General features: G+C 36.3%; 2 protein-coding genes across 3 annotated transcripts; both read right to left on the reverse strand.

The window, feature by feature from the left end:
- Window positions 1-544: 544 nt before the first annotated feature.
- On the reverse strand, window positions 545-27,653 carry LOC140668633 (uncharacterized). Of its 2 annotated transcripts, XM_072897827.1 has the most exons (5): window positions 23,373-27,653; window positions 22,589-22,855; window positions 10,234-10,316; window positions 9,271-9,370; window positions 545-3,779 (listed from the first exon to the last, which is right to left on the reverse strand). In XM_072897827.1, the coding sequence occupies exons 3-5, from the start codon at window positions 10,307-10,309 to the stop codon at window positions 545-547; spliced, it is 3,411 nt and encodes a 1,136-aa protein (XP_072753928.1). In that variant the 5' UTR covers window positions 10,310-10,316; window positions 22,589-22,855; window positions 23,373-27,653. The 2 variants fall into 2 exon arrangements, with proteins under 2 accessions (XP_072753928.1, XP_072753930.1); XM_072897829.1 differs by lacking the exons at window positions 22,589-22,855; window positions 23,373-27,653 and adding an exon at window positions 14,870-15,364.
- Window positions 5,782-9,264, reverse strand: LOC140668635 (uncharacterized). Its single transcript, XM_072897831.1, has one exon. It carries the CDS (start codon window positions 8,772-8,774, stop codon window positions 6,225-6,227), a length of 2,550 nt encoding a protein of 849 aa, XP_072753932.1. The 5' UTR covers window positions 8,775-9,264; the 3' UTR covers window positions 5,782-6,224.
- Window positions 27,654-27,713: the final 60 nt, after the last annotated feature.

The raw sequence follows: 27,713 nt of genomic DNA on the forward strand, positions 1-27,713 counted from the left end.
CGCGTATTGTCACGTCGCGTGTCGTGTGTGCGCGATGATTCAAAAATCGATATTAAAGCTCGTCATATCAATCAAACGTTTATCGTAAAATCAAAGTACATTGCATTGTCGTCGATAATCGATGTCTCGCGCGTCGAAGATCAGGTCCTGGCGAAAGATTCAATACTTTGAAGAGGAAGACGCCACGCGTTCACCGACGTAACAGTAGTTTGTGCTTCTCTTCATCGTTTTAGCTTTCTAAGTGAAAGGACGATCATTTATTGGAGATACAAACGGACAAAAATGATCGCCCGTGAAATCGCGTCTCGAATCGACCGTGAAGATGTCAGGGAAGATGTGCGTTGGCCTCTTCGCATTGTCGACCACCGTTACGAGGCTCTTCGGGACCGCGTTTATCCCGGCGAATGACGTTTTGAAGCAAACGCGCGTAGCATAAGGTAGATTAGAGAGCGCGATTGAAACGATAAATTATAACAAGCAACGCAAAACTTTAATCGCCAGTTAATTTGTCGCTGCTCCTCGAGTTCGCTACGCCCGATCACCCTCATTCCTCGCCGTTGATTCTCTTTTGCACGTGACCTAGATATCGCGCAAATCCTTCGCTGGCGTGCTTGAGGATCGTCAAGCCCAGCCTAAACTTAATCTCGGCCACTTTCTTCACAAAGTTGAAAAGGCTAAAGCTTTCAGCGGGCTTCTTCGTAGTCGAGCTCTCCCATTCGACAGTTGTCGCTTCCGTGGTTTTCGAATTCATTGTCGTGCTCGTGGAATATGCTTCCGTGATATCTCGATCAGAAGAAGTCTCCGAAGAGGTGCTTGAATCACTGTCATTCGCTTGCTCGACGGTCTTGGGAGTAAATGTCGTGCTTTCAGGGACACTCGTTGTGTCTTTTGTAGTTTCTATATTTTTTACGGTAGTAAAAGTCTTCATAGTGGATTCCTTCGCACGCGTATTGGCTTCCTCCTGATGTTTTTTCCTCTGCCCTTCGAAATCTTCTATCTCGTTGTCCTCGCTAGTATTCTTCGTCTTTCGCTGCTCCCCACCCGGCAGTGCCGAGTCGATGATGTCCAGAATCTCGTTGCTCAAGTCCTCTTCCTTCTCCGCCTCTTCGCGCTCCTCCTCCAGTTCATGTTTCGACGGTATCACCTGTATTACCGACTCTCTCTTCGACCTCGAACGTCGGTCACCTTCGCTGGTACCAACGGCGCGTTTAATCTTGAGAGATCGCGGTCCATGTTCGACGGCTACTGCGGTCGGCGTTATCTCGATTTCTTCATATCCATCGTCCGGTCTGATGGTCGAGGCTTCCAGGTGACCATAATTATGCACATCAGCCGAGTCCGGTGGGAAATTGAAACCTTGCGCGATGTCTCTCTCGAACTGTGTTTGCCCGATCTCGGTTGATACGTAATTAACGCCAGGCTTGCTGTCTATCGGCAAGGCGGCCACTTTCACGTCAAAAGGATATTCCTTGGGTACGTTACCGACTACAAACTGCCGATTCGCCGATCCCGCTTCTGCCAGATCCGAATGTTTATGATCATAATAAACCGGAGTGGTTTGAACGTCGGCATATCTAAAGTCCGTGTTGCGATACTTAACTGGCTGAGTATTTTCTATCGTTCTATAAACAGGTGATGTGGATATCGACGGATATCTCGCGTCCGTCTTTTTCGTCGTCTGCGTATCATACGCACCGTCGTAATGCTGATAATGATAATAGTTGCTATTGACATCTTTCGCTCCCGGATATTTGCTTTCGTGATTCGTCATACCTTGGAATACCTTGGACAACACCTCTTCCTCGCTCTGTCCGTAATTACCGCCGTACTCGTCCGGATTGTACTTGTAATTTGACTCCACTTCGTAGTTTCTTCGAGCGATGGTACCGCCGAAGGGGTACAAGAAGTACGAGGCTAAACCAAGACCCAGACCTACCAGCGACATTACGCCGAAGCTAGGCATCACCTCGCGACTGAGAAAGTTGTAGATTTGAGTGCTGATCGCTTTCTGCGGCTGTTTTTTCTTGTTCTTTGTCGCGTTTGCTGCGACCTTTGTCTCGGGTGCGATCTTTGATTCCTGGATCGCGTTATCTAAAAAGTTAGCGTCCGTGATACCCTCGCTGGTCTCCATCAAAGTAGAAACAACCGTCGCGACTGTCGAACTTGGCACCGCCAAAGTCGTGGATGGCTTGCGTCTGCGAACTTTATTCTTCTTCCTCTTCGAATTGTGTCTCGGTCGTTTAGTTGTGGTCGACGCTGTCGTTGCGGTCGTCGTAGTCGACGTTGCGGTCACTTCTGTTGGCGTTTGCGTTTCTACGTTAATCTTCGTTAGTTCGGGATTAAAGTCGAATTGCAAGTCTATCTTGGAGTTACTCAGATTATCCGTATCTTTCTCCACCAGCTGCTCCATCTTCTCCTTGTCGATCTTCTCGATCTTCAGGACCGGCGCGTTGACTTTAATCGGCTGTATTTCAATCTGCGTAGTCTCATCCGCAGGCTTCTTCAGCTCTACTTTCAACACGTTATTCACCTTCGTGCCGATCGGCTTCGATCTCACTGGCACCTCCACGAGGTCAACACCATTCAAATCCGTTTTAGATAACGCGATATCGGAATCTGGGATGGTTGCGGCCGATGTCGGAGGTAGAGTGGTCGGGGGTTTCTGGTCCATGAGCATCGAAGCTTTGATTTTAGTGACGAATATCGGTTTTTCGGTATTCTCCGCTTTGTTGTGTTCTGGAGTTGTGATGATAGAAACGGGTTTGAAGGTCACCTTCTCGATCTTCCCGGTCGACGCAGAAGTTTCGTTTTTCGTTGTTTCAAGTTTGACCGTGGTTCTTCTTGTCGTGGTAGGCTTCGGTCTACCCTGTTGACCTGGTCTCGTCGGCTTTGTCGTTACCGGCTTAGAATTCGAAGTCGTTCTCGGCGTAGTAATCTTCGGTTTAGAAGTGGTTCGCGGCCCCTGACTCTTCTTCGTCGTAAGAATAGTTGTCGAAGAAGCTGCTCCGTCGCTTGTCAAAGTACTTACAGTTGTGGTGCGAACTGCCTTTAAAGTCGTACTCGAGGAAGATTCTAACTTTTCCGAATCCGGAGTGTCTTTTTCCGGCCTCGGAGTAGTTGTGATCTTCTTCATGACTGTTGTAGTCGGTTTTTTCGTGATCACGGTTACTTTTTCCGTGGTTATAACGGGGGTTAACTGCGGTGTGCTCTTCTCCGTCGTCTTATCAGGCTGCGAGATCGTTTCCACTCTGTCGATCGACGAGCTTGGTCTGACCGTTAGTCGTACTTCCGTCTGGAAAGGTTGCTGTAACTTTGTTTTTTCGACCTCCGCACTTTTCACAGTCGTGGACGGCGGATTCAGCAGGATCCACGTGGAAATACCGCCAGTAGTCGTCGGCTGATTCTTATACGCAGTCATCAGCCTCGTGGAACTCATCTCCCGCTCGAGCTCTTCCTCCGTCATCGCCATTGCCTGGCCAGGGTGGCTACTCTCGAAGTAACTAAACTTGGAATTTATCGGCCTGCCGAAACTTAAGCCAGTGGACTCCAAATTACCGACTTCTGGATTGACTTCCTTTATCAATGAAGCTGTAGCGTTTTTTTCCGAGGACTTCAGCGTCGTCCCAATGCCATGTTCTACCTTGGTAAACTCTTTGTTATGTACTTTCATCACGTCTTGCGGATTCGTAACATTGAGAAGTTGAGTGGCGACGGTTCTCAGGGATTGATCCATATATTGCAGATCCTTCAAGTTACGGTTGGTGACATTTAGCTGCTCGCTGAAATAAAATTCTATTGTCAAATTTTGTCAAAAAAATAATCGAATGTGCTTTCATAAGATACTTCCGATTTGAATAATCACATATGATATAACGCAGCTATATAGGGTATAATCGCATTTTAAAAACGAAAATTGTAAAGGATTCATATCACGCGACGATATCTATTATAATTACTTCGGGTGAATTTTTTAAATAATTTTTATTAATTTTATTAGTAAACGTTTTGGAAGAAATCTTTATATATGTAAACAGCGTGTTATTGAACATTATTCTTACCTTTCCTGTGCAATAGTTAAAACTTGATCATTCGTATAGTAATAATAACAAGATTAGCATCAATGTTAAACACTACGCATGCAATTAAAGAATCAATATAAAAAAAAGACTAAGGAATAAAATAAAACATAATACAGTTCCAAATAAATTATTACAATTATGTGTCTCACAATAAACTAATCAAATTAATTTTAATTAAAAATTTTTAAGTCAGTATTCATAGTTCTTTCTTATATTTAAGACTCCTCTTAAGGTTTTAAGATTTTATTCGGCCATCTAATTGGCTGAATGGAGTCTTAAAATGACTTAAGATGATAGAATGGATTATGAATACTGGCTTTTAAATTAAATTTTTTTCTTAATTACAATTTACATATTTAAACATGCCAAAAGTCTCCAAGTAAATAAAGTGGATTAAGCGTAAAGAATTTTTGTGAATTGAAATTTTTAACAGAATATTTTTTGATTAATTTTTTATTTTAATTTATATAAATTCTATTTTAACAATAATTTGTACTTGCGATATAATTAAGAGAAATATTAACACTTTGCATTTTAAGCACCAAGCTGATTTCAAAGGTAAGTACCAAATGAAATAATAGCAACAAAATAAAATTTTACTTAATTTAAATAAATATAACACGAAAAAGCAGTTGTGAATAAATAAATGAATTATAGTTTCATCAATTTGTATTATTTCAATGTTTGTACTATTTGTTGAATCATTTTTAATTTATTATAATTTTATTTTAATTTATATTTAATTATTGTAATATAATTAAATTATTGTATATTAATGTCATACCTATTGTTATGTCATATATGTATGATATAACTTCTTCTTTTGCAATGTCAATATCTCTCATTTGTTTTTGTATACTACATTTTGCAAACTATACAATTTTGTATATATTTCTTGCTTTCTGCATAATTTAAAATTAAATATTAGCATGGTATTTTTTTACGACGAGCGAAAGAGAAAAAAAGTTTTATTGATTTTCAACAATAAACAGTAGGATAGGATTTAAGGAGATTGTATATATAAAATAGGAAACATACGTTTTTATATAATATGTACGGAGGCATAAAATATTATATATTTATTCACAAGAATAAGTATTAGTCTTCGTTTCAAATATTTTATTAATGTTACATATTTGTTGGCACAAATATACTAAAAATGCCCTGAAATAGCGTAAGCTCTTTTATTACGTGTAATTCCGACACACACAGTAAAAAGCAATGATTATAAAATTAATTTTAATTTACTATATAAATATTTTATCAGAAAACTTATTTAATTTATAGAAAATTTATATGTGCAATAAAAAACGCAATACTATATGTTCCACTATTGAACATATAGTTATAATAATAATAGTAATAAAATGTGAAATAAAATATTGAACATATGTATATACACACACACACACACACACACACACACGTATGTATATATATCTATATGTACATATATTTTGTACTCATAAATTTGCTTTCTTTGAACAGATTAACATTATATTATTTAATCTATGATATTATTTATGTGAAAATCGAATGTTTTCCTATCATACTATTTTTGGCAACAAAAACAAAGCTACTTAATACAAAGTTATATTATAAACTTATATACAAACTTATATAATCAATAATTTTATAAAAATTATATCTATTATAGCTTTCTTTTCACACGCAGAAAAAAGAAAAAGAAAAAGAATGGTAAAAGAAAAAAAGATGTGTGTGTGTGTGTGAAAGATATTATATTCATAAAATAATAAATAAATTTTCTACTCATTTAATCACTATACATTATTCATCCAGATAAATAAGCTTTGTTTGCACGAAAGGAAGTACCTACAAATCTACGTTAATATTATATATCTTACTTTATGCGTTAATATGTATTAACGCATTCATACGTTTTAAAATAAATGTAATCTCACATCTCGCTATCTTCTCTTCTCGCTTCTTCCATTAATCACTTATCATTCTCAATCAACTACGGAACAATATGAACGATCACTACACCCTTTCGAGTCCTATATAATATAATTAATTCTAACGGAACCATACTTGCTTCATGCAAGTTTTATGGCTTCTACCTTTGAATGAATCCAAATAATTTCGAAGAAAGCACGAGCATTACGAGATCAATTGGAAATGAATTCATCTCCTGCGCTTCTTCCGTCTGCTCTTCCATTCGTTCAGATCACTGTACTTGTGTACGGCTTGTTTAACGAACTCTTCGACATTTGGTTTGAATCTAATCGTCACCTTGTCTGCGGCACGTCCGAAATCGAGGACATTTGGTATCGCCCACGGGAAGATCACCGCGGCGACACCGAGCACACCGGCTGCCATCGCAGCGAACGGTGCTGCAGCAAGGCTGAAGAAGCTGTAACCTAATGGATTCAATAAAGAAAAGTACGTGAAGACCGAGGCGACTGACTGCAACACGCCGCTTGGCGATAGATCGAAATCATCGTCATCATCGTTGGATAAAGATGCATCGTTGGAGGAAGATCCCGCACCCGCACTCGAAGATAAACTATTACTCGATAAGGGTCGACTGGGCAGTGCGGGAAGCTGCAAGGAGCCAAGACCATTGTTGGCCTGACCCGTTGCAGAATTCAAAGATGAAGGAATATTCATGAGAGCCGGCGAATTTATAGAATCAACGTTTTCAAGAGCTAGTGCTTCAGAAACAGCCATATCGTTAATGGCGGGACCATCGACGGATGCTCCGACAGGACCATCTGCAACCGAATCCGCTTCCGAGTCTGTTAACGGAACGCCTGAGCCGAGCACGCTGATCTGAGTATTCTGAAACACCTCGACGGTCGACAGTTCTGAGGATACAGGATCTTTCCCATCTAAGATGCTATCTGGATTTTTCTGAGAATCATAATAATCATTTTGACCTGGTCGCGGAGCCTCAAGCGAGTCATACGTTCCGATCGATGCGGTTACGTAACTATTTACAGAATCCTGATGAGAAAGATCGTCGATCTCCCCAGGATATTTCTCACTCTCGTCCGTGTCACCGTAGCTTTCAGTCGCCAACGAGATCTGCTGATCGAGCTCGGTCGGTTCGTCGCTCGGCTTGAACACATTTGTACTCAACACGTGGGAGTTGACAATTATATTAAGATCAGTGCATCCTTCTTTGCTTTGAATCGTATTGTTCACGCGAGTGTACGTATTTATCGTGATTGTCGGACAGTTATATGATGAGGGTAAGGTATTGATCTCCTGTTTAGAAGGTTCTTTTTTCTCTTTGTTTTTATCATGCAATATTACATCAACATTCGGATTTTGAGCTGAAGAAGAAACCGTTTGATCAGCAGATACCGCGTTTGATTGAGGCACTTGCGTTACATTTGGTTCCTTTAAACCATTGTTTAAAATATGGACCACTGTATTCTGCGTCACATGTGTCGTGGGATTGTAAACGGTCTTATTCTTCAGCAACGCCGCGTCGGACCAGGAGGAAGAAATTAAAGCAGGAGAAATATTTGCAGAATCTGTTACATATTGTGGATGAACGAAATTTGGATACTTTTCATGATAGTTTATTTCATCGAGATTTTCACTCTGAGATGGATCCTGAAGAATGACAGTCTCGTAATGATCGTCGTCATGATTGCTAACGCTCAATGGACGATTAGGTTCCAAATTTTCATAGATCGATTCAAAAACTGATTCAACCGGTTTATGAACAGCGTTGCTGTCATCCATAAATTGCGTATTGTTCGGTATAATTGTTGGTACCTTCAGCCAGTTGATGATTTTCTTCACGCTGGCATTAATAATTGGATCCGGATGATTGTAGTAACCGTCGTTCGACGATAAAATCATCGGCACCTGATCGGCATCGTGAAAGCCGGAGTAATGATTCGAATTCTTCTCCAGAGATGAAGTGTACTTCTCATAATTGTATAGATCCTCGATTCCCTGAAACGTTTCATTCGGCCAGTTCTTCAAGTACGCGTTATGTTGTACCATAGTCGATGTACCATAGTCGTCTCTCGTTGTGTCTTCACCGTCGACTCTCTCGACCTGACTCGACAAATTCTGAGTATGCAAAGAATGATGATGATTCTTGGTCGAATCTAACATCGTCCGATCGTTCAAAGCAGGCCTCTTTGCAGCTGTTCGTGTCAAGTGGTTCTTCATCGACTCTCTCAGTTGAACATTGTCGTCATTTTTCAGCTTCGAATTCAACGCGACATTGCTAGTGTTTCGATTTAAGGTAGAGAAAGGATATCGAAGCTTGACGAAGTTTCTATTAGAAGTTATCGCGTGTCTGCGAAATACGTCATAACCGACTTTTGATTTCGAACTTGAGATCAAGATCGGACGCGTTAATTCTCTTGAATTATTCAAATCGTTGCGTTTGGAATCAACAATGTGGCGAGAAGGATCGATTACGAAACTAGGCTTTAAATTTTCGTGTAGAGTCAGGATCGAATCTGCGCTTTTACGAATCGACTTGTGATCTTTACGAATGGAATGAGTTGAAATAGCGCTTTCCCGGGGCTCAATCGAGACCTTAGTTCTCGCTATATGAAAAGAAGGAATATTCGAAACCTGTCCTGTCTTCCAACGCAACGTATTATCTCCAATAATACGTTTATTCGAGAATGATTCAGATGATTTAACAGAAGTCGAACCTGACTTCTGCCGATTTTTCGCAATAGAAATATCATCGTTCATCCTGGTCAGACCATGATTCGTCAAGAAATTACTTCCTCCGGAAGAGTACCTCGTCCGAGCGACTGTCAATTTAAAATTTTGATTCAAAGTCGCATCAGATTTCGGTCTCTCTAAATTTTCGCTACTTATTTTTCCAGAATAATCAATGATTCGATCAACCTCTAAATCGGAGCTTTTATTCGACGCGAAAACAAACTTTGTTAAATTATTTAAAAGACCACCAGACAAAGATCTGTCTGGATTGTTTAAATTTCGAACGGCGCCGATCTCTGTAATTTCACCTAACACGTTCGTTTTCGAAAGGTCCGAAGGTGATTTAAATTCAGACGTCGTCCAGATGTCATCGATCTTAGAACGACGAGCGCTAAACGATCGCGTTGTCGGAACAAAACTGCTCGCGCGTGAACCGATCACGTTATGTTTGCGCGACGAATCGATATTATCGCGGAAACGTGTGATATACGACTTTCTATTACGTCCGGAAGTCCCTGTATACCTGCTATCGTCCCGAATTGTATCGTGCGTCTTGTTCCGGGCTTGAACGTCTCTCAATCCTGCGTCGCTCGTTTTCGCTTGTGTTGCCGAATTTACATTGTCTGAAAAGCAAAATACAATTTTTATCAAAATTTTATAGGGAGAAGAAAAGTTTATATAGTACCAGTTATCGAGATAAACACTGGACACGTTACGTAAACAGATTACGATATTCTAATAATGTGCTAATTACTGTCAGTCGCAATAAAACTACTAAGCCGTGATAATTTCCAATTGCTGCAAGTTTAAATAAACGCTTCCGTCTTAAGAAATTTTGATTTTGTAAGAAAAAACACTATGTGTGGTATAGCAATGACGTAATTGCGATAAGAAGGACAAGTTGCGATTCGACACGCTACAACAATATATAATTGATACTATTAAGTAATTGCACGTTTGATGCTTCGTATGCGTTTTCTCCGTAATGGAACGTCAAACAAAGTCTATTTTTAAGAAATGAAAGCCTCGTTATCAGAAATAGTAGGAAAATCAACCATGCATTGAAAATAATTACTATACGTGAATTATATGAATTTATAAAATGCATAATAATTATAATAATTATTACAATAATTAGCAAGAATTATTATATTAATTATAATATATAACAGTTAGTATATGTATTATATGTGTAATAACTAGTAAAATTATTATATCAAAACTATTATATTAATTAATTATTATTGAGATACATTTTCCTCTCAGCTGTCATAGAATGATACTGAAAAAATGACAGACTAATTGAATAAGCACGGTTTATTACCTACAATTTTACCGTGTAAAAGGCATCAATCGTGCGTTAGAAAACGTCGATTTCTGCTATCAATTTGTTGCATAACGTGATTTGATTGCTAGATATTACCGATTGTTTCCGTCGTGTTATAATATTGTCACCACGTATAATGTGATTTTTTTTTAAACTTACTAGTTTTCTGAGGTCTGGCATCCCCTGATCCTGCGACAAGCAGGACCACCACAATCTTTAGTATCTGCATCCTCATCTTCGCACTAAAACAAAGATTAAAAAAGAATATTTTAAAATAAGATTATATATATGCTGCATTTATAAAGAAGACATACAGTACAATCTTTTGCGTAATTTATTTGCAAATTCAGAAATGGTTTTATCGAGAACGACGTTCTGTGAATTATAAAAAGAAAGACAAAGGGAGATTCCGCGAAATCTGCATCTGTCTTCTGCAGAGACTGTCCTCGACACGATGACCTACACTCCTAAACGTCGAACCTGATCTAGATAGTAGATCTCGTTGTACGCGTATGGACTGTGTGTCATCGGGAACCAGTCGAGAGTAAGAGAACGGAAAAACGATTTTTGCGATTATCGAAATGAAAGGCACGATCGAGTTAATCGCACAGAAGGAGTGACAGGAAACGGTGGAGCAAACGCGGAAGTAGAAGGTTTTAATTTTACGATGACAGAGACGCGACGCTTGCATTAACATTTATGAGAATAAGTATATTTCGTAAACGCTGTTGCAAACGAAAATCTGTAATATGTCTTTACCGTTTTTATGTGTTTCGACAAACGCTTTTGCAATATCTCGCATGTGTTGTTTCACAAAGCAGATGGGAACAATATATTTAAATTGAGATTTTTTATTTTTTCCTTCTCGGTAATTTGAGGAAGTATTAAAACATTGACAAAAGTATGAAAATTTCCTAGATTGTTCTACTCTTTCTTCTGAATATCTGTGTAAAAGTTGAGCACAATGAATGGTTTAGAAATTATTTAAGTTTAAAGTTAGTTACTGATTTTTATAAAAAATTACGTTTTCTTAGCACTTATTAATAAATTTGAGTGTTTCATTTTTTCATTTCTTGCAATTAATCAAAAAGAAGTCATTATCAAAATTTTTTAATACTGTTTAATTCTAATTAAACAATTTTAATTTAAGAATTAAATTTAAAAAATTAATTTATTTTAATTTTTACATTAATTTAATTTTTTTTATATTTTAATTATTATTATAACTCTGATCTATTTATTTGATATTTTAAACAATATAAAAGTTTTAAAGTTAAACCTGATGTTGAACAGCAACAATAGAAGAATTTAAGATGCACAATCATAAGGTTACTAATGACGCAATTGTCGAGACAGTTGATTTTGGTGACTTTACTTATTGTGAGACGCGACATGAATCTGTGATTACTGATTTGTCGCCGAAGGTCTTGATTGAAAGAATCATTCGTATTCAATTTTCATTTTCGATTGTTCAACCATTAATGCGCGTAGAATACAAGCGGTGAAATTATCTTAGAAGCATCGACGTTTATATAAAATTAACCATATACTCGCGCAATGAAATTGTCAAATTTTATACCATAGTTCATATGTATTTACAACAGTGAAATAATTTAAAACTTTTTCCGAGAAACTAGAATAAAAAGTATAAAAATCACACATTTATCAATAAAAATTTTAATAAATAATAAATAAAATAACAATAAATAGTAAAGAATAAATTAAGAGAAATTGTCTTGCAGAGAACATTTAATTAATGTGTTCTGATCATACAAACAAGGAACGTTCTCTCTTTCTCGCGCATCGAAATCACGGCTGAAAATTAGCGAGGTACATACTTTCAGTCTCGACTTGAAAAAGACAAGCCGCTACTGTCATTTACAATTAATATCTCCCGTCAACGGAATCCGTGGAATCCGTTTATCGATTACATGATTGTCACCTGAACGTTGTTTACCGTTGCATTTTTCCGTTCATATAATCGTGTCTAGTAACGGTACCCCGATCGGGGCGTCGAGCTTCTTCGGGAGTCTTTCGTACGTGACGCGTTGATCGTGCATCCCGCGGCGATATCAGAGAATGTGAAAATGTAATCGAAGTGTGAGAAGCCGGGACATATTCGCCGGTATAAAATAATAGTGTCCGACGTGCAAATTCTACGAACGGACACGTACCGTTAACCATTTGTATGTATCTTTGTGAAACATGAAAATTACGCATAACCGGCTCCCATTAAATTTGTGAGTAACGCTACAGAGATTCTTTAAATTCCAAATACATGCGTCAGTAAAAAAAAAACGACAAACAATCGCAAACATATCGCAACAATATTAAATTATATCCTTTCCTAAACATAAATAATTGTTGTAATTATTTTTCAACTATATTGGCATTAAATATTCAAGCCGTTCGCGCAAAAACAATATGCTATTTATTATAATATTAATATTAAATAATACATAAACACTCGTTTCTTATATGTGATATATTATAAGTAGTTTTTTTTAATTGATAAATATACAATAATTGCAAATTAAATGAAAAAATTTTAATTGATCATAAGCGTTCTTTGAATGCTTGACGATTATGAACTACTTTGTGTATAACTCTGGTAATTTTATCTTAGCAATATTGAACCGTTGTATGTAACAATAATTGTTATTATTCATGCTCTTATTTACGCACTGACTATTTTCGATGGCAAACGTATTGCAGTAATTTTCCGCAATTGTAGAATAAATAGACACGAGTGCAATTACGGGGAACTACTTTACGTCATATCATGTGTGATTTCATTAAATAAAAGTTTAATATGGAAAGTAAATTTATAAATTATGACGAATGAAAGAAATGGTGATAAAATATAATTGTAAGTTCGAACGTAATATCAAAATATCCTCTCTTCTTTTTCTTATGCTTGTAGCTTAATATCTATATAAATATGTATATATCTGAATAATAATAATATGTACAATATATAACTATATAATAATGTGATAAATCATGTTTAAACGGAGCGATAAAATCATTCGAAACCTCACGGCCGTTCAATCCGCGAAGGAATACTTGAAGACTATTCGCGTATTCATGGAATCACTTATAGTCGAGGAATGAGATCTGTTTCTGGAACGCTGAGCGCCCCAGCGGAAAAGATCGCGCGCGCAATAAAACTACGCCATTTAACAAACAGATTTATGCTCTAACGAGCGTCGGACATCTCTATCGCCGCTTAAATCAGATCACAAAAAAAATTAAAAAAAAAAAAAACGAAATAAAACGAACCACCAGACACGATGATCGAAGATCGAAGATGGAAGAGCGCTCCTTCCGATCGTTCTCGAGTCAACAAATCGAATCGAATCTTATTTACAGATAGATGTATGATTGTTACGGAAAGCGGATACTTTATTGCCGTGACTGTTTCGCACGATGAACGTTCTCACGCGAAGTCTCCCTTCCCATCGATTTGTAATTCGTTTCGGATTAATAACGGTAATTATGTTATATTTTTTCTCATTTTCAATTCTTTATATTTTTTACTTGATGTAAAAACGTAAAGAACTAAATATAATATAAATAATTTAACATATCCGTAAAATAGAGAAGAAAAAGAAAACAAACAAAGATAAAGATTCATGTATCATAACAACGTAATGACTAATTATAATTTTTTTTCTATTTTTCTGATTTGTGGGTTATTGATTTAACATCAAACATTGATAATTTTGAATAATCCACAAATCATGCATCTATATAAAGTGTTGAGTGACGTATTTGTTTAGTACAAAGAAGCTGTGTTTATTGTCAATAATAAAAAATACTTTTTTCTTAAGAAAAATAATTTTTAAGAAATGTCTCATTAACATGTCTCATTAATTAATAATTATAGAGAGCTTGCATATAACAAAAAAGATTTTGACAAATTAAGTTTTATACCTTAAACAAAATTTTTTGACTTAAAAAATAAATCAACAAGACTTTAAAAATGTTTTTAATATAATAAAATAATTTTTAATAATAAAAAATTTAATTTTGCTAAGCTATTTTAAAATGTAGAATTATTTTAATTCTATCCCCAAACATATTAAAAATTCTGCCACTTTTTCCTCAATGATTGATCCGGTAGATCGCATATTTTAATAACATTGATTAATCAGTGTAATTATATCCTAATTTTTTGGAGCGTGGCGTATAAACTTTAAAAGTGTTCTTTATATCCCAATCATCTAACAAAACAATATATGATAAGACATCCGGAAAAACGCGATTCAATAAGTATAACGTAACGTAATGATGCGAAAAAAAAAAACAGGAAGAAGAACTAGAGATTCTTCTTTCAAGGAAGTAAGCTGTACCAATGATCAAATAGATACAGGTATAGCGATATTACATCCCGGACCCTAAACGATATTTGATTCTGTTATCATTATTACAATATCTTATTTACGTAACGACAAAGTAACATCTTTGCGTTACATAAACTCTGAGTTAAAATTATAATTATGATTAAATACATCATAATTTTTTAAATATTATTTAAATAAATTAAATAAATTATATATATATCATTAAAAAAAAACATATATATAATAGATATAACATTTATAAAACACACACACACATACATATACATATATATAATATTATATATATTTAATGCATTAATGATGCATGACGGTAAATACTAAAAGATGGACAAAAGTAGCGTAAAATATGTTAACATTGCATAATTAAAATAAATCAAGCAAGGGTGAAAATATAATTGACGATCATTGTAAATTTATCAAAATCTTACCTATATCTCTAATTAACTGCTCAATGACACATCGAATCACCGTTAACGCGGTGATGTTCATACACACACGCACACACGCACCCCTGACGACCGCGAGACAAACTTTTCGGCGCACCACTGATACGAATCCGCGCGTCAACTACAGCTCGGCAACCACCTGTTCGGAAAAGAAGAAACACCGTACGTACGCGACAGAATGGAAAAGTATCTAGATAGATGTCCGAAATAAACTGTAATAAATCTGAGGAATCGGCAGAATATTTAAGAAACGGAAGACAAGTCGGAAGAGATCGCGACCGAGGCGGAGAGTGTCGACTACCCGGACGATCTTTCGACAATGGTGCACGGCTGACTGGCGAGCTCGACAAGTCGTGCCCAGGTTGAAGAAGGTTTATAGCGGGCGGAGAAGAGGAAGAGGGTTCTCTCGACGTGCACACGCGCTCGCCTAGCTCGCGCGAAGAGGTAAAACCGAACCGAAGGTGGAGCGCCGGCGCGATGCCCGGCGTGCGCGGGCCTTAGGACCCGTTATACTTGACGGTTACAAGATCCGCCCGAGTTGAACAACCTTCGCCCGTCGCCCGCCGTCGTGGTCGTCTTCATACTACCAGATACATATAACGCGTATGCTAAGTATGCGCGAGCGAGCGAGCGAGAGATTCTCTTCCGCCGGCGACGATCGATGCGCGAAGTGGGTGAACTTGACGTACGGTGCACATGACGATACGGTATCTCGAGTAGTTGAAGAGCGGAACGATACAAGGCCAAAGTGGATGTCTTTCAGACCAGGCTTCGGAAAATTCGAACTCTGACTTATAGCTTGATTATATTTCTAATTTTATAATGCAAACTTGAATCTGTAAGGACTTTTGGAATCATACCAGAAAAGATTGTAAAAAAAATGTACCAACATTCTATGACAGATATTATATTTTAAAAATTCGAAGCCTGATTTATATCTTGATTATATTTCTAATTTATTACGATGCAAATTTGAATTTGTAAGGAATTTTAGAATCATATAAGATAAAAGATTGTAAAAAATGTAGCAACATTCTATGACAGATATTATATTTTAAAAATTCGAAGCCTGATTTATATCTTGATTATATTTCTAATTTATTACGATGCAAATTTGAATTTGTAAGGAATTTTAGAATCATATAAGATAAAAGATTGTAAAAAATGTAGCAACATTCTATGACAGATATTATATTTTAAAAATTCGAATCCTGATTTATATCTTAATTATATTTCTAATTTTATAATGCAAAATTGAATCTGTAAGGAATTTTGTAACCATATAAGGTGAAAGATTGTTAAAAAAATGTAACAATATTCTATGACACATATTTGGAGTATAGTTTGTGACTTTAGAAAAAATATTTTAGTCATGTCAAGTTATAAGATTAATAAATAGAAGGGACTTAAACAGATTTTGCGTAACGTGCACTATAATATAAAATTAGATTAGGAAGTCGACATTTGCGATCAGAATCAGGAAGAAAAGTGTGTATCTAAACTTTCACAGATGTCGGTGCTGATATTAAATGCAATTAGTATCAATATTGACATATGCGAAAGTTATAAAATTCACTTTTTATTACAGTGCAATAATTACATTACAAATATAATCAATGCAAATGTGAGATACGTTTAAACGTAATATTTCATTAACCGATATTATTCGTTGACATTTCCAATGCAATATTAATCAGACTCAGAGAAACAGTCAAGATTTTTTTATTTGAAAACAAAATTCATAAGTTATATCATTAAAAATAAAATTAAATACAATAAACAATAATAATAATTACTTTTAAAACTCTCTGTTGCTTTAATAATTTCTCTTCTTTTATATAAATAAACATATTTACATAATTCAAAATATTATACGTATATGTAATTTTGATCAATGTCAAAACTGTCGACAACGTAATAGAAACGTCATTTAATGTCAACTCAGAAAGAATTGCTTTCTTTCTTTTGCTCTGTTATATTCAATTATCTCCTAATATCACAAAATGTTTCAATATTAATTGCATGGCAAAGTTCGGAATCGTCGAGTAATTGCAGACCGAAACTGACAGATTAGATACAAGTCAATGTTGCCCGATGTATTATCAAGCAACTTTGTGTTCTACAATTTCAGTTCATTTTTTTACATCCTGCACGCGACAGGCACGATGAAGGGTTCGCGCCATCTCAATAACGAGGTGCGTGATGTTAACCGATGGTTAACACCAGGAAGAAGCTTTTTTTCTCTCTCTCTCTCTCTCTCTAGTGTGCGCGGTGCTCGCGCGCGGAATGCGAGCGAGTGTCAACCGCGGGAAAGACGAGCGCGCATTCCGACGTGGCTCGCGTGCTGGCCGCGCGACAGATGGAAGCTGAAGAACGGAACGCGCGCGGTGTTTCAACCCGGCTCGGGAACCGGTTCGCGAAGAGAAAGGAGTGGAGGAAATAGAAGGACCGGCACCCCTTTTTCAAGCCGACAAAGGGGCCGTGCGTACGTATGTACATCCCTATAAAAACGCTGGCGGATCGTAATGCGTATGATCTACTTGTCACGTCTTAAGGTATAATCGAATGATGCCTAACCATACAGTGATAGACAAGGAAAACGGTTTTTTTACGGTCTAGTTTACTAGCGTCTGTGACTCGTTGGTCGCCAATTTTTCGAGCGATTTAATCGACGCCACCGCGAATCTCTTCGGAAGAAAGAATGAATTCTATCGGAACGAAAATTGTATACATTATATTACGATATGTGTAATCAAATGGAAAACAGAAGCAGAAAATGTGCAGATGTGTTATCGCAGTTCGTAAAGATACGCTGAGTAACAATTTAAGTCCAACCACCATCTGTGCACTCAAAGTGGAATAATAAGCAGAGAAAGAACGAGTCATGGCGTTTAGCAGCTAAGGAGCTGTGCGTGTAAATCTTATTTTTCTTTCTTATTTACTTCTAATATTATTCACATTACAACCGGAAAGTAATTTCAAAAAGAAAATGTCCATTGAGTGCTTTACGATTTTGCTTTGTCATCTTCGAGCAAATATAAAATAGTCAAACGGAAACTAATCTAAAAAAATTAAAAGTAAATTTCCGTAACCGTTTTATCGATGATAAGAATTTCCAAACATTTTTAATTATAATTAAAATTTCCGGAATTCTCCTAAAGTCCATAAAAGCTAGGCGAATACCAAGACAAAATACATTAAATCGCTTGCTCTCGGTAAACGAAAATTCGCAATATTAAAATATATTGAAATCTACGTCGATACGAGGTTTAAGAAACCAATCGTAGCCGGACCCGGAAGATACGTAATAACCGAACGTGCCCGTCCCAGAATCATCCTCCGCCGCCTCGGCTCTTATGTAGGACATAGCGGCACTTCTTGCGGGCTTAGATACCTTCGCCGGCTAACAGCAAGTAGTCTCGTCGACGTCATCGTCGGGAAACCACCTCTGAATTAATTTCTTTACGCGCGCGCGCGTGTATTAGATGTAGATTAATGCACCTGGCTATGCCACGCGATGGGAAATATGTCGAACAGTACCGGTCGACAGCAGATGATATAAATTTCAAATAGCTATATTAATTCTTAATTAATTGCCTCCCCAGCACTTGAGAAATGAGACAACTTTATATAGACAACAAATCGTCAGAGCGATGAGATAATATTGAAACTAGAATTTGCAAAGAAACGAATTTTACTTTTTAGATTTTTTCGTGTGTTCTTTTATAAAATCAATATTAATAAATAATTTAATATGTAAACAATTATGCAGATGTAGTTTGCTCTTTCATTAATCTTTTTTTTTTTACGGAACTTTAACGACATAATGTAATTATAAATTAATATGGAAGGAGTTTATTTTTATTACCGTCATCTTTTTATTTTAACGTCATATATTCACAAAACATTAGTACCATTGAACAGAAAATAGACTGATTCTGCACACTTTAATAATGGAATAAGAAGGAAATTATAATGTATGTAAGAACATTGACAAAATGCTAATACTCACATTGCTTTCTAATCTATTGAAAAACGCAAGTGAAAATGGATTAGTCGTTTTCCTTATAATGCTTCAAAAAGAAATCTTACTCTCTATCACAGTATTAAAGTTACTTCCCTTGCGTATGCTTGCTTTGTCAATACTTAGAGAAACTGTTCTCCACTTTCGATTTTAGTAATTTTCGCTGCACATTTGTCATAGTATTACATGTACTCGTGATTAAGATGCCCAGTGAGCTTATATAAAAACAATGAATTATAATGATGAGATTTCAATTTATGTTTGTGGCGGCGCTATTATATATGAGCACGTGATTTACACTCGCAATGTCAGAGAACGTCTTTACCTTTCATAGATAGTCGACGGTAATGTTCCAATATTCGTACTAATATAATCGTAATTGATTATTCGTAATTCAAAAAGAAATCTAATTTATTTGGATCTCGATATTTAATAATAATGCTTACAGTTCTATATATGCATATATTAATATAAAAATATATTTATATATATATTTCACTTTACAATTATAGCAGTTTTAAAAATATAGAAACTGTCTTCTACAAGAATTAATTTAAAAATTTCTTCATTTTTTTCTATTTAAATTTTGATAAATATAATTTAAATATAATTTACTATGTATGTATATTTATGTATGTAGTACATTGTATATATTTTTATTTATTTATTTATTGAGAACAAGAGTGTTTCATAATGTCAATTGTATCACTACAACAAATCTACGTGAATATTTATCTCGACACAATCAGTTTAGCAATTGCTCGGAATTGCCGACAATGAATTATGTTATCGCCTCGTTGATTGCCATCGGACTAATGAAGGATCGCTCGACATGGACGAAAAAAAGAGAAAGGACTGAATGTATTTTATTCCGCAAGATTACACCACCAGAATTTCTAGTTAAGATAAATTCATATAGATTGCAAAAACAATTCACGTAGAAGCGCCGTGAAGATAATATAGAGAAGACATGGGAAATGATTAGGTACCGGTATTTGAGCAGCGGCATGTAATTGGCATGTAATTACCACCTCGACTACTGCAACTATCAGGTATATATATCTAGCCAGGAGTGAGAAATATGTAGTGAAAACAAATATAATTTTTTTAAGATTTTATCAAACCTTTTTCCCACCCTTTCTCGTTATTAATTTGATGAAAAGTACATTATGCGCATGCTCATTAAAATTATTCTTTAACGGTGAAATTTTTAATTTGTTTTATATGTCTTATTATATAATTCGACGAAAAGTGCATGATTATATAGTTTTTTTAGTATACAAAAATTTAATTCTTAATTTTTACATTGTTCTTTTGCGATACTTAATCGGATCATTAATTTGCCTTAATACATCTCATTTAAATCGTATTATTTAAGTATCTTAATTTTTTAATTTAAGTGTTTACAATTTCAGATTGATTGTATATGTGCTTTAAGTTGGATGGTGAACGATATCAAGTGCTTAACGAGCGTGCGCGATGATATTTGCTGGCATACATTGATACACTTACCGTACGAAATATTCATGATAATGCGAATGAACATGTGTTTCAATTTCTCCTGTATGATTATTGGATTGAGCACATGCGCGGAAATTGCACGAATAAAATTGCAATCTTTGTCGGGAGATAGAATTTGCTCGAAGGCATATGCCATGTTATACTTACATCCGCGTGTCATAAATCGATATACATGTTGGCCATTGGCCTGTATTTACGTCATGTCATGAGAATGATTCGCAAGACTTTTGTACAAAATGTAATTGAAAATTGAAAATTGTAGTTTTTAAATTAGATATTTTTTAATGTATATTTGGTATTTAAGTTTTTTTTTAAATAATGGTTATGAACATTTTACATCATTTACTTCAAGAGATTTGCATCTTAAAAATTCTTAAAAATTTTAAAAAAATTTGAGCACTGTCTACATTATATAGTGTAGAATCATTGTAGGCATACGTGTTAAAAATTTCTTGACAGGTATACATATATGAATTTATACGTTATCATAATCTTTATTATAAAAATTGGAATAAGAACTTTTATATAAAGAAATATTAACGATAATTTTAACTAATTTACGAGTTATAAATCTTTATTCCATTTATTTGCGATGCTAAGTTTTAATTAGCGGAAATTCAACTGTTTTCAACTCATTATTCATTATCAATTACCGAATCTGAATATATGGGAAATTAAAAAGTCATAATGGATTTTAACTTATATCTTAATCATTAAATTAATTAAGATTTCACGTCAAAAATTTATTAAAGAATATATCGTACAAATAAATTTTGACAAATAAAAAATCCATTTTAGTAGAAAATTAGTAGAAAAAATTTATCGACAAAAATAATGTAAGTGAAATTTTCTGTATGAGTTACTGTAAATGAGTGAATAATGATCACAAACGAGTAAAGATCACCGATCGTTGAGAGATCGAAAGTCGCTATACACGTAGTGGTGAAAGCAATCGATAATGAGAAAGGTCAGGAACGAGTAGTAGCATTGACATTCACGAAAGACGTTAATTGCATTGTTGAGAGTCTAATTGATCTATAGTGTGCGCTACAAAGGAATTCATGTTGCAAACTAGCAAAAAAGAATTGCGATTGACAAGATGCTTTGTGTTATTATTAAAGAGAAAAAAATCTCTCTTTGTTTATTTATTAAATAGTACGAACATATATCGTTTTTACGGATTGTCAGGGGATAATTAACAGACAGTGTACAGTTTAACTTGTTTAAATAGACACACACAAAGAGATGTTATGTAAATATATATTTAATTTATATAATATAATGAAAAAAGGAAAAACCGATGATTTATATTTTTATATTGCTAGTCTTCCGTTTCAAAGTGACTAATGAGTTGCGTGAAAGTGATCGTGAACAATCGTTCGAATTTAAATTGGTACTTAAACTGACTTGTTTGTAAACAGTGACGCAAAGTCATCTAACAGTGTTTTCCTTCATGAAATTTAAATCAAACGATGCACTTCGTTTCCTCTAACGGATTGTTGAAGTCTTAATCTACGCTCCTTTGTATACTTTTTTTTTCTCATTATAGAAATACTTGCTACATCATTACCATTTCATTTTTCATGCATGCGCATATATATATATATATACATATAAAAGCAACACAAATCAAATTGCAGAAAATTTAAAAAAATAGTACAAGCAATTAAAATAAAATAAGTTATCAATGCGCTCTTGCGTATGATTTTTGTATGAATTTTAATCCGTTAATGTTGCTAATGCATTCAATTAATTGTAAGTACGCTATTTGTAAAGTTCCTGTCTGATTAGAAAGTTTTGTTCCTATAATTACTCTATTGTATTTCTTTGCTGAATAATTGTACTAGAATACAATAAAGTGACATTAACAACTACATGCATATAACATGTCTTATTACTATTAAATTATATTCTGTCTTGTCATTCATTTCTTGTTAAATTATATTCTGCAAAAGAAAAGCTAGAATATATTTTCATATTCTTGAAAAATATTAATTTTTATCAAATACTCGAAATTTTCCGGCAAAACTTTCTAATCTTCCAAAAAAATGTCCTGTTTATAAACATCGATATTTTCAAATACACGTTTCATCCAAACAATCAAATATATATATTCTATATTGTAATTTTTTATATCAATTAAAAGATTGACTTACTCGTTTCGTATATCACAGCTTGAGCCACCGATCTTGACATCGGTTAGAGAAGCTTTGCTTGTCTATTGCCGCGAAGGCGAAGTCTGGAAATTGTGCGAAAATCGCACAATTTCATATTCAATGCCTTCTGCAACCTCAATACACGACGAGCGAGACTGATTTCGCGGGCGGGAAGACGATCATTGGTGCAATGATACTGACAGCAATTTCTCGAATCTCAACGAGACGTTTACACGGCTGGCGAATTTGTGAGGCGAGACATCCGATCTGAAAAGCAAGCCTGGCATGAAACATCAGATTAAGGGGCGCTAACGCGAGACGAAAGTAAGAAATAAAGATAATATGTATCTGTGTGTATGTTCATTATTCGCGCAAAATAAATTAGAATCAACATCTTAACGTTTATTGGGAACCATTCATTTTCGTTCGTAGAGATCTGCAGATGTTACATAAATGCAGAATATGCCGAATGCGTAATTGTGCGTAAAGTATCGTAATTGTGATAAAAAAAAAAAAAAAACTGTCTTTAAATAAAAATTTTATTCCTTACAATATATTTCACGATTTCTCTTTTGATCTTTCAAGATAATCGCAAGCTCGCATATAGTAGCATATTTTAGAAGTATACTACTTGCAAAAAAAATTTGTTAACGATAAATCTACGTTGCATATCGGAAATATGCTCGTAATAAATTAACGATTTCAAAGATCGTAACGTCAGATTCGATATTTACTTATAATTATACTAATTATCGTGGAAATTATTACGAGAACGAAAGGATACCTTTAAATCTTCGATTTTTCCACCCTGTTCCTTATTCCGTCGATCCGATTGGATACTCCAGTTCTAACAGGATCCTGTTTCTCTCAGTAAAATGTAATCTCCTCGGTTCGTTTAGGGTGAGCGCGTATTCAGATGTAAAGAGTGATGCGTATCGCGATTAACGTCAGGCTGATTTATCGCCGCATCAACGTAAAACCATCAACACCTCGTCTATAATAGTTCCTCTGAATGACCGGTGTGTATAGAGGCACACGAAGAAAACGTAATACCCTCGACAAACTACTTATTTGTAAACATCTGTGTCTACAGGTGTCCCGACAGATTTTACCGTAGCGTCCTCGACGGGCGAAAAAATCAGGATCATTCGACGATTGTGGGTCGTCGTGAAGTTTTTCTGCGGTAATGTTTGACATATACACATAGGCACTGTGTCAAGTGAAAATTTCTCGGCACAATTTTCTCCAGTTATGGTTAATAACGAGTGTCGCTGCCGGTTAATCGCGGTGTTCACAAGATCTTAATATCAATGTGCCGCTATACCGCGGATAATCACTCTATTAAGACAAGATGCGGCAGCTGCGGAGCTCGATCGCAACCGTAAATCCGATCCCGATTCCCATTTTCTTTTTTTTTTTTTTTTTTTCAGGTCACGCGTAATACGATGCTGGAATTAATCTAGAAAGCTTCCTGTTGTGCTCCAACGGAACACGATCCGAATTCCTGCGTTTTTTATCAGGCGTACCCGTCTGCTCCCATTGAATCACCCGTTGCTCTCGCTCGAAATTTTTTTCCATGAAAGAGAGAAGGGGAGCGACTCTATCTAAATCGCTGTTCTCCGTCAATTTTTTGCATGACAAGGATAATAAAACAATGAAGGTCTCTCGGTGCTGTATATATTAGCGATCATGACAATTATTGTAACTGTTGTTGTATACCTCTGTCGTTTCACACGACTGAGATTGACTATACTTGCGAGAGGTTACTCCTGCGTGTTCCATAAGTATAAAAGTATTTTCTCATTATTTCCTGCTAACTAAACGAGACGAATCCAATCCTGTCTCTCTTCGCCCGCTGCGCTTCATTGCAATCGCGCGGCGGGCTTTTTTTCGTCCGCGATCGCCACTCTCGCGTTTCTTATCCGCTTCAGCTCTTCTTATATTTACGACGATACGGCTTCCGGCTGGTCGCTCCAATTTTCAAACTGAACGAGCGAGTTTTGCGAACGCGTTGATGTGCATGTAAATCAGACGCAATACGGATTCAAACAACCGCGTCGGAATCTAAAGCGTAGAGACGTTCGCGATTGACGATGATATCCCGTCTCGTTCATTAGATTAGTAAAGTAAATTTCCGGCCTCTCTCTGCACATCAAGATTCATATGATACATCTTATCAGTACAATATCCTCGATATTTCTCTACGGCTTTCTCTCGGCCCGAGTGATATCCCACCTCCGTTAATAATTTATAGTGCGGTTTGTCGAGACGATCTCTCTGTTTGCCGCAATATTATTCTTCACGTATAACACGCTTAGTACGCTTTATTAGAATAACGGGAATACCCCTGGGCGATTTGCCTTTTATTATTCTCTCCCTCGTCTTGTGTATGGCACGCGCCACTGAACCATCGGTTTAACATCTCTCGTCGGAGTCCTTTCGCGACGTTAAAAAGGAACAACGTTACCGCAAATGATAAATATATATTTTTCCTTCTGCGATTTTTCACAAACAAGGATGGGAACGCCTGTTCCTTGTTTCTACAATACGCCTCTTGAGATTCTCGTTATAGTTTATATATAACAGCAGTATTGTAAATATGTATTTTAAAATTGTCCTGTTAAAATTTTCCTTTTGAACCGCGCATTAATAATCGATTTTCTCTTCCGATTTATTCTGATAACGTTTCATAACTCGTTGTAAACTCGTCTCTCGGAACTCTTGGTATATCGGTATACCTGAAGCAGAACCACTTTTCATCGGAATGATATTTTAATTAGCGAATCCGCCTGTTCTCCTCTTACTCTATGTATTTCGCGATACGCATTATAATCCTTCATCGACGATATCCCTCGCATATTTATTATGAGCCGGTTGAAGAACCAATTTCTTCGGCTCTCCTTCCCCTTCGTCCACTTATCAAAACGTCTATTATTTACTTACGATGTCGACCCAATAACATTTTCTCACGAAGTACTCCTCTCTCGTGATGGCTCTCTTCGCGGCATCGATATAACAATTTGATACTCCTAGCTATACATTCCGGATCGACACTCGATATCCACCACGCGTTCCCGATCTCCCCTCTTGGAGAGAGAACGGTTTACTTCGCCCTTTCTCCTTTCTTTCTTACCGGGTTATCCTCCTCCGCAATGACTCTTATCAGGTTCCCAGTACGTTTAACCTCACGTTTTGACCTCTAGCTCTCGTTTATCGACGTTCCATTCCATCGCGTATATATACAATAGTTGTCTTTCGTGACACGAAAAAGTCTTCTACCTCAATTGTCTTCTGCAAATGATTTCGCCCATTGTCCTCTTCCTCTTTTCAGCCGCGTCATTGACATGAGTCGAGTGTCATCAACAGAGTTACTCTTCCGCATTTCTGCGCCTGTTCATATGAATATGTGGTCGCCGCTCCTTTCGCTCTAACTATTTTTTTTTCCTCGCCACTCTACTCTTGTCCGTCTCGTACGCTTCTTGGTTTTATCAGAGGGACAATTTGTACGTCTCGATTATACACATTGAAAACATCGGGGGTACTCTGTGACTTGACTTTCTCCGACTTCGCGACATGTGTTTCTATTACATTCACATCCCGGTTTACATTCAGTTACACGTGCAGTTGGAATCTTGTACGATCGAGGGTATGATTTTATATAGGATATAGATTTGTATCATATAATTGAAAAACAAAAACAACGAGCAAAAATAATATATATTACAAAAAACTAATAATTTTTTTTTCGGTGAAACCTGATGTTTTTAAATCGCAGTCTCACACTCTGGGGTGATTCTTCCGAATTTTTTCTTGATCGATGATAGAGTCCATTGACGATATAATTACATTCGTGTATCTGATCCTTTTTTTTAATGGCTCCAATATCGAGATGATCTGCAAAGAATCGCGAAGATCTCGTGTTCTCGTAAGAGTTACTTGACGAGTGCCGGGACACTACTGAGGCAAAGACGATAGAGATTGCTTCTTTACGCGGTGTAGACAAGCTTAATTGTGGGAACGTGGGGTTTCCTTCGGATCATTCACGGCCCCGTTCATTTAGTATTCCATCTCCATGTCATTACGCCGGCGCAGACACTTTCCGCACTCCTTCTCTCTCTCTCTCTCTCTCTCTTCACACGGTTCATTTAAGAAATAAAAGTTTCGAATTACCGCTCACCAAACAATTACGATGCTTGCGTTTCCCGCAAAGTGGAAACGGTTTAAATAATATATTTTTCCGCTATGGTCTTGAAAATGCAATCTATATCGTTCTACTCTTGGCCGTTTAATTACGGACGTAAAATAAATTAATTTTTTTTTTTTTTTTTTACAACTTGCACGCGTGCTCGATTTATATACCGTGAGTTCTGATGTTACACAATCTTCGGTACAGTTATATTGTTCAGACGAGTTAGAGCGTTAACCTTGTTCTAGGTATCTCTCAAAGTCATTTATCGAAGCTCTATTTTCTGTTTAATAATATACGAATTTATATGTTAAAATGACACAGTTACCCTATGAACATGCAAGAGTAACCCCCTATCGATCTTCAAACTATCCGCTATTTCGAGTGTCGTGTCAATTCATCTTCATCGATTGTCGAGTCGAAATCTTCTCTCAAGCTGTGACGAGGCACTTGCGTTTCTTCACACACTTCCAATGTTACCATGTAACTAAACTTCGCGGATGGTGGAATTGCACTGAGGCTAGATGATGCCGAGCCGCCCCCGATGTAGCTCCTCCTTGCCTAGACTGCAATCGGGCCATTTAATAGTGGGGGGTTCGGATCCCTTCTTTCGCGTCTACCGGGCGAGCTTACTCGCTCACCTCCTCGTGTCCTTGCTCCAACGCGGTTGTAATATCCGATACCGCGAGTGTTTCCTCCCTCTGCCTCCCTCACCATCCTCACGCGATTCTTCTCATTCTCACGAGCCTCACGACGCTTTGTTTCCGGCTAAAGTGCGAATCCGTGTCGGCATTTTCATTAAACGTTTTTGTCACCACCCTATTCAGTGCTAACGCGAATCTGTCGGTCGAATTTATTCCAAAGTTGCCTTCATACATTAACATACATTAACATTATTTTTTCAAGAGATGCGATTGTGATTTTTATTAAATACAAAGC

The sequence above is a fragment of the Anoplolepis gracilipes genome, chromosome 8, assembly GCF_047496725.1.
Source record: "Anoplolepis gracilipes chromosome 8, ASM4749672v1, whole genome shotgun sequence".
Lineage (NCBI taxonomy): Eukaryota > Metazoa > Arthropoda > Insecta > Hymenoptera > Formicidae > Anoplolepis > Anoplolepis gracilipes.

Excerpts from the sequence above, each read along its gene's own strand:
- LOC140668633 (XM_072897827.1), bottom strand. The coding sequence starts at position 10,309 with ATGAGGATGCAGATACTAAAGATTGTGGTGGTCCTGCTTGTCGCAGGA. Across the intron at positions 9,371-10,233 it reads TGCCAGACCTCAGAAAACTA|ACAATGTAAATTCGGCAACA; the intron begins GTAAGTTTAAAA and ends TTTGCTTTTCAG. Across the intron at positions 3,780-9,270 it reads ACAATTCGGGACGATAGCAG|CGAGCAGCTAAATGTCACCA; the intron begins GTATACAGGGAC and ends ATTTTATTTCAG.
- LOC140668635 (XM_072897831.1), bottom strand. The coding sequence starts at position 8,774 with ATGAACGATGATATTTCTATTGCGAAAAATCGGCAGAAGTCAGGTTCG.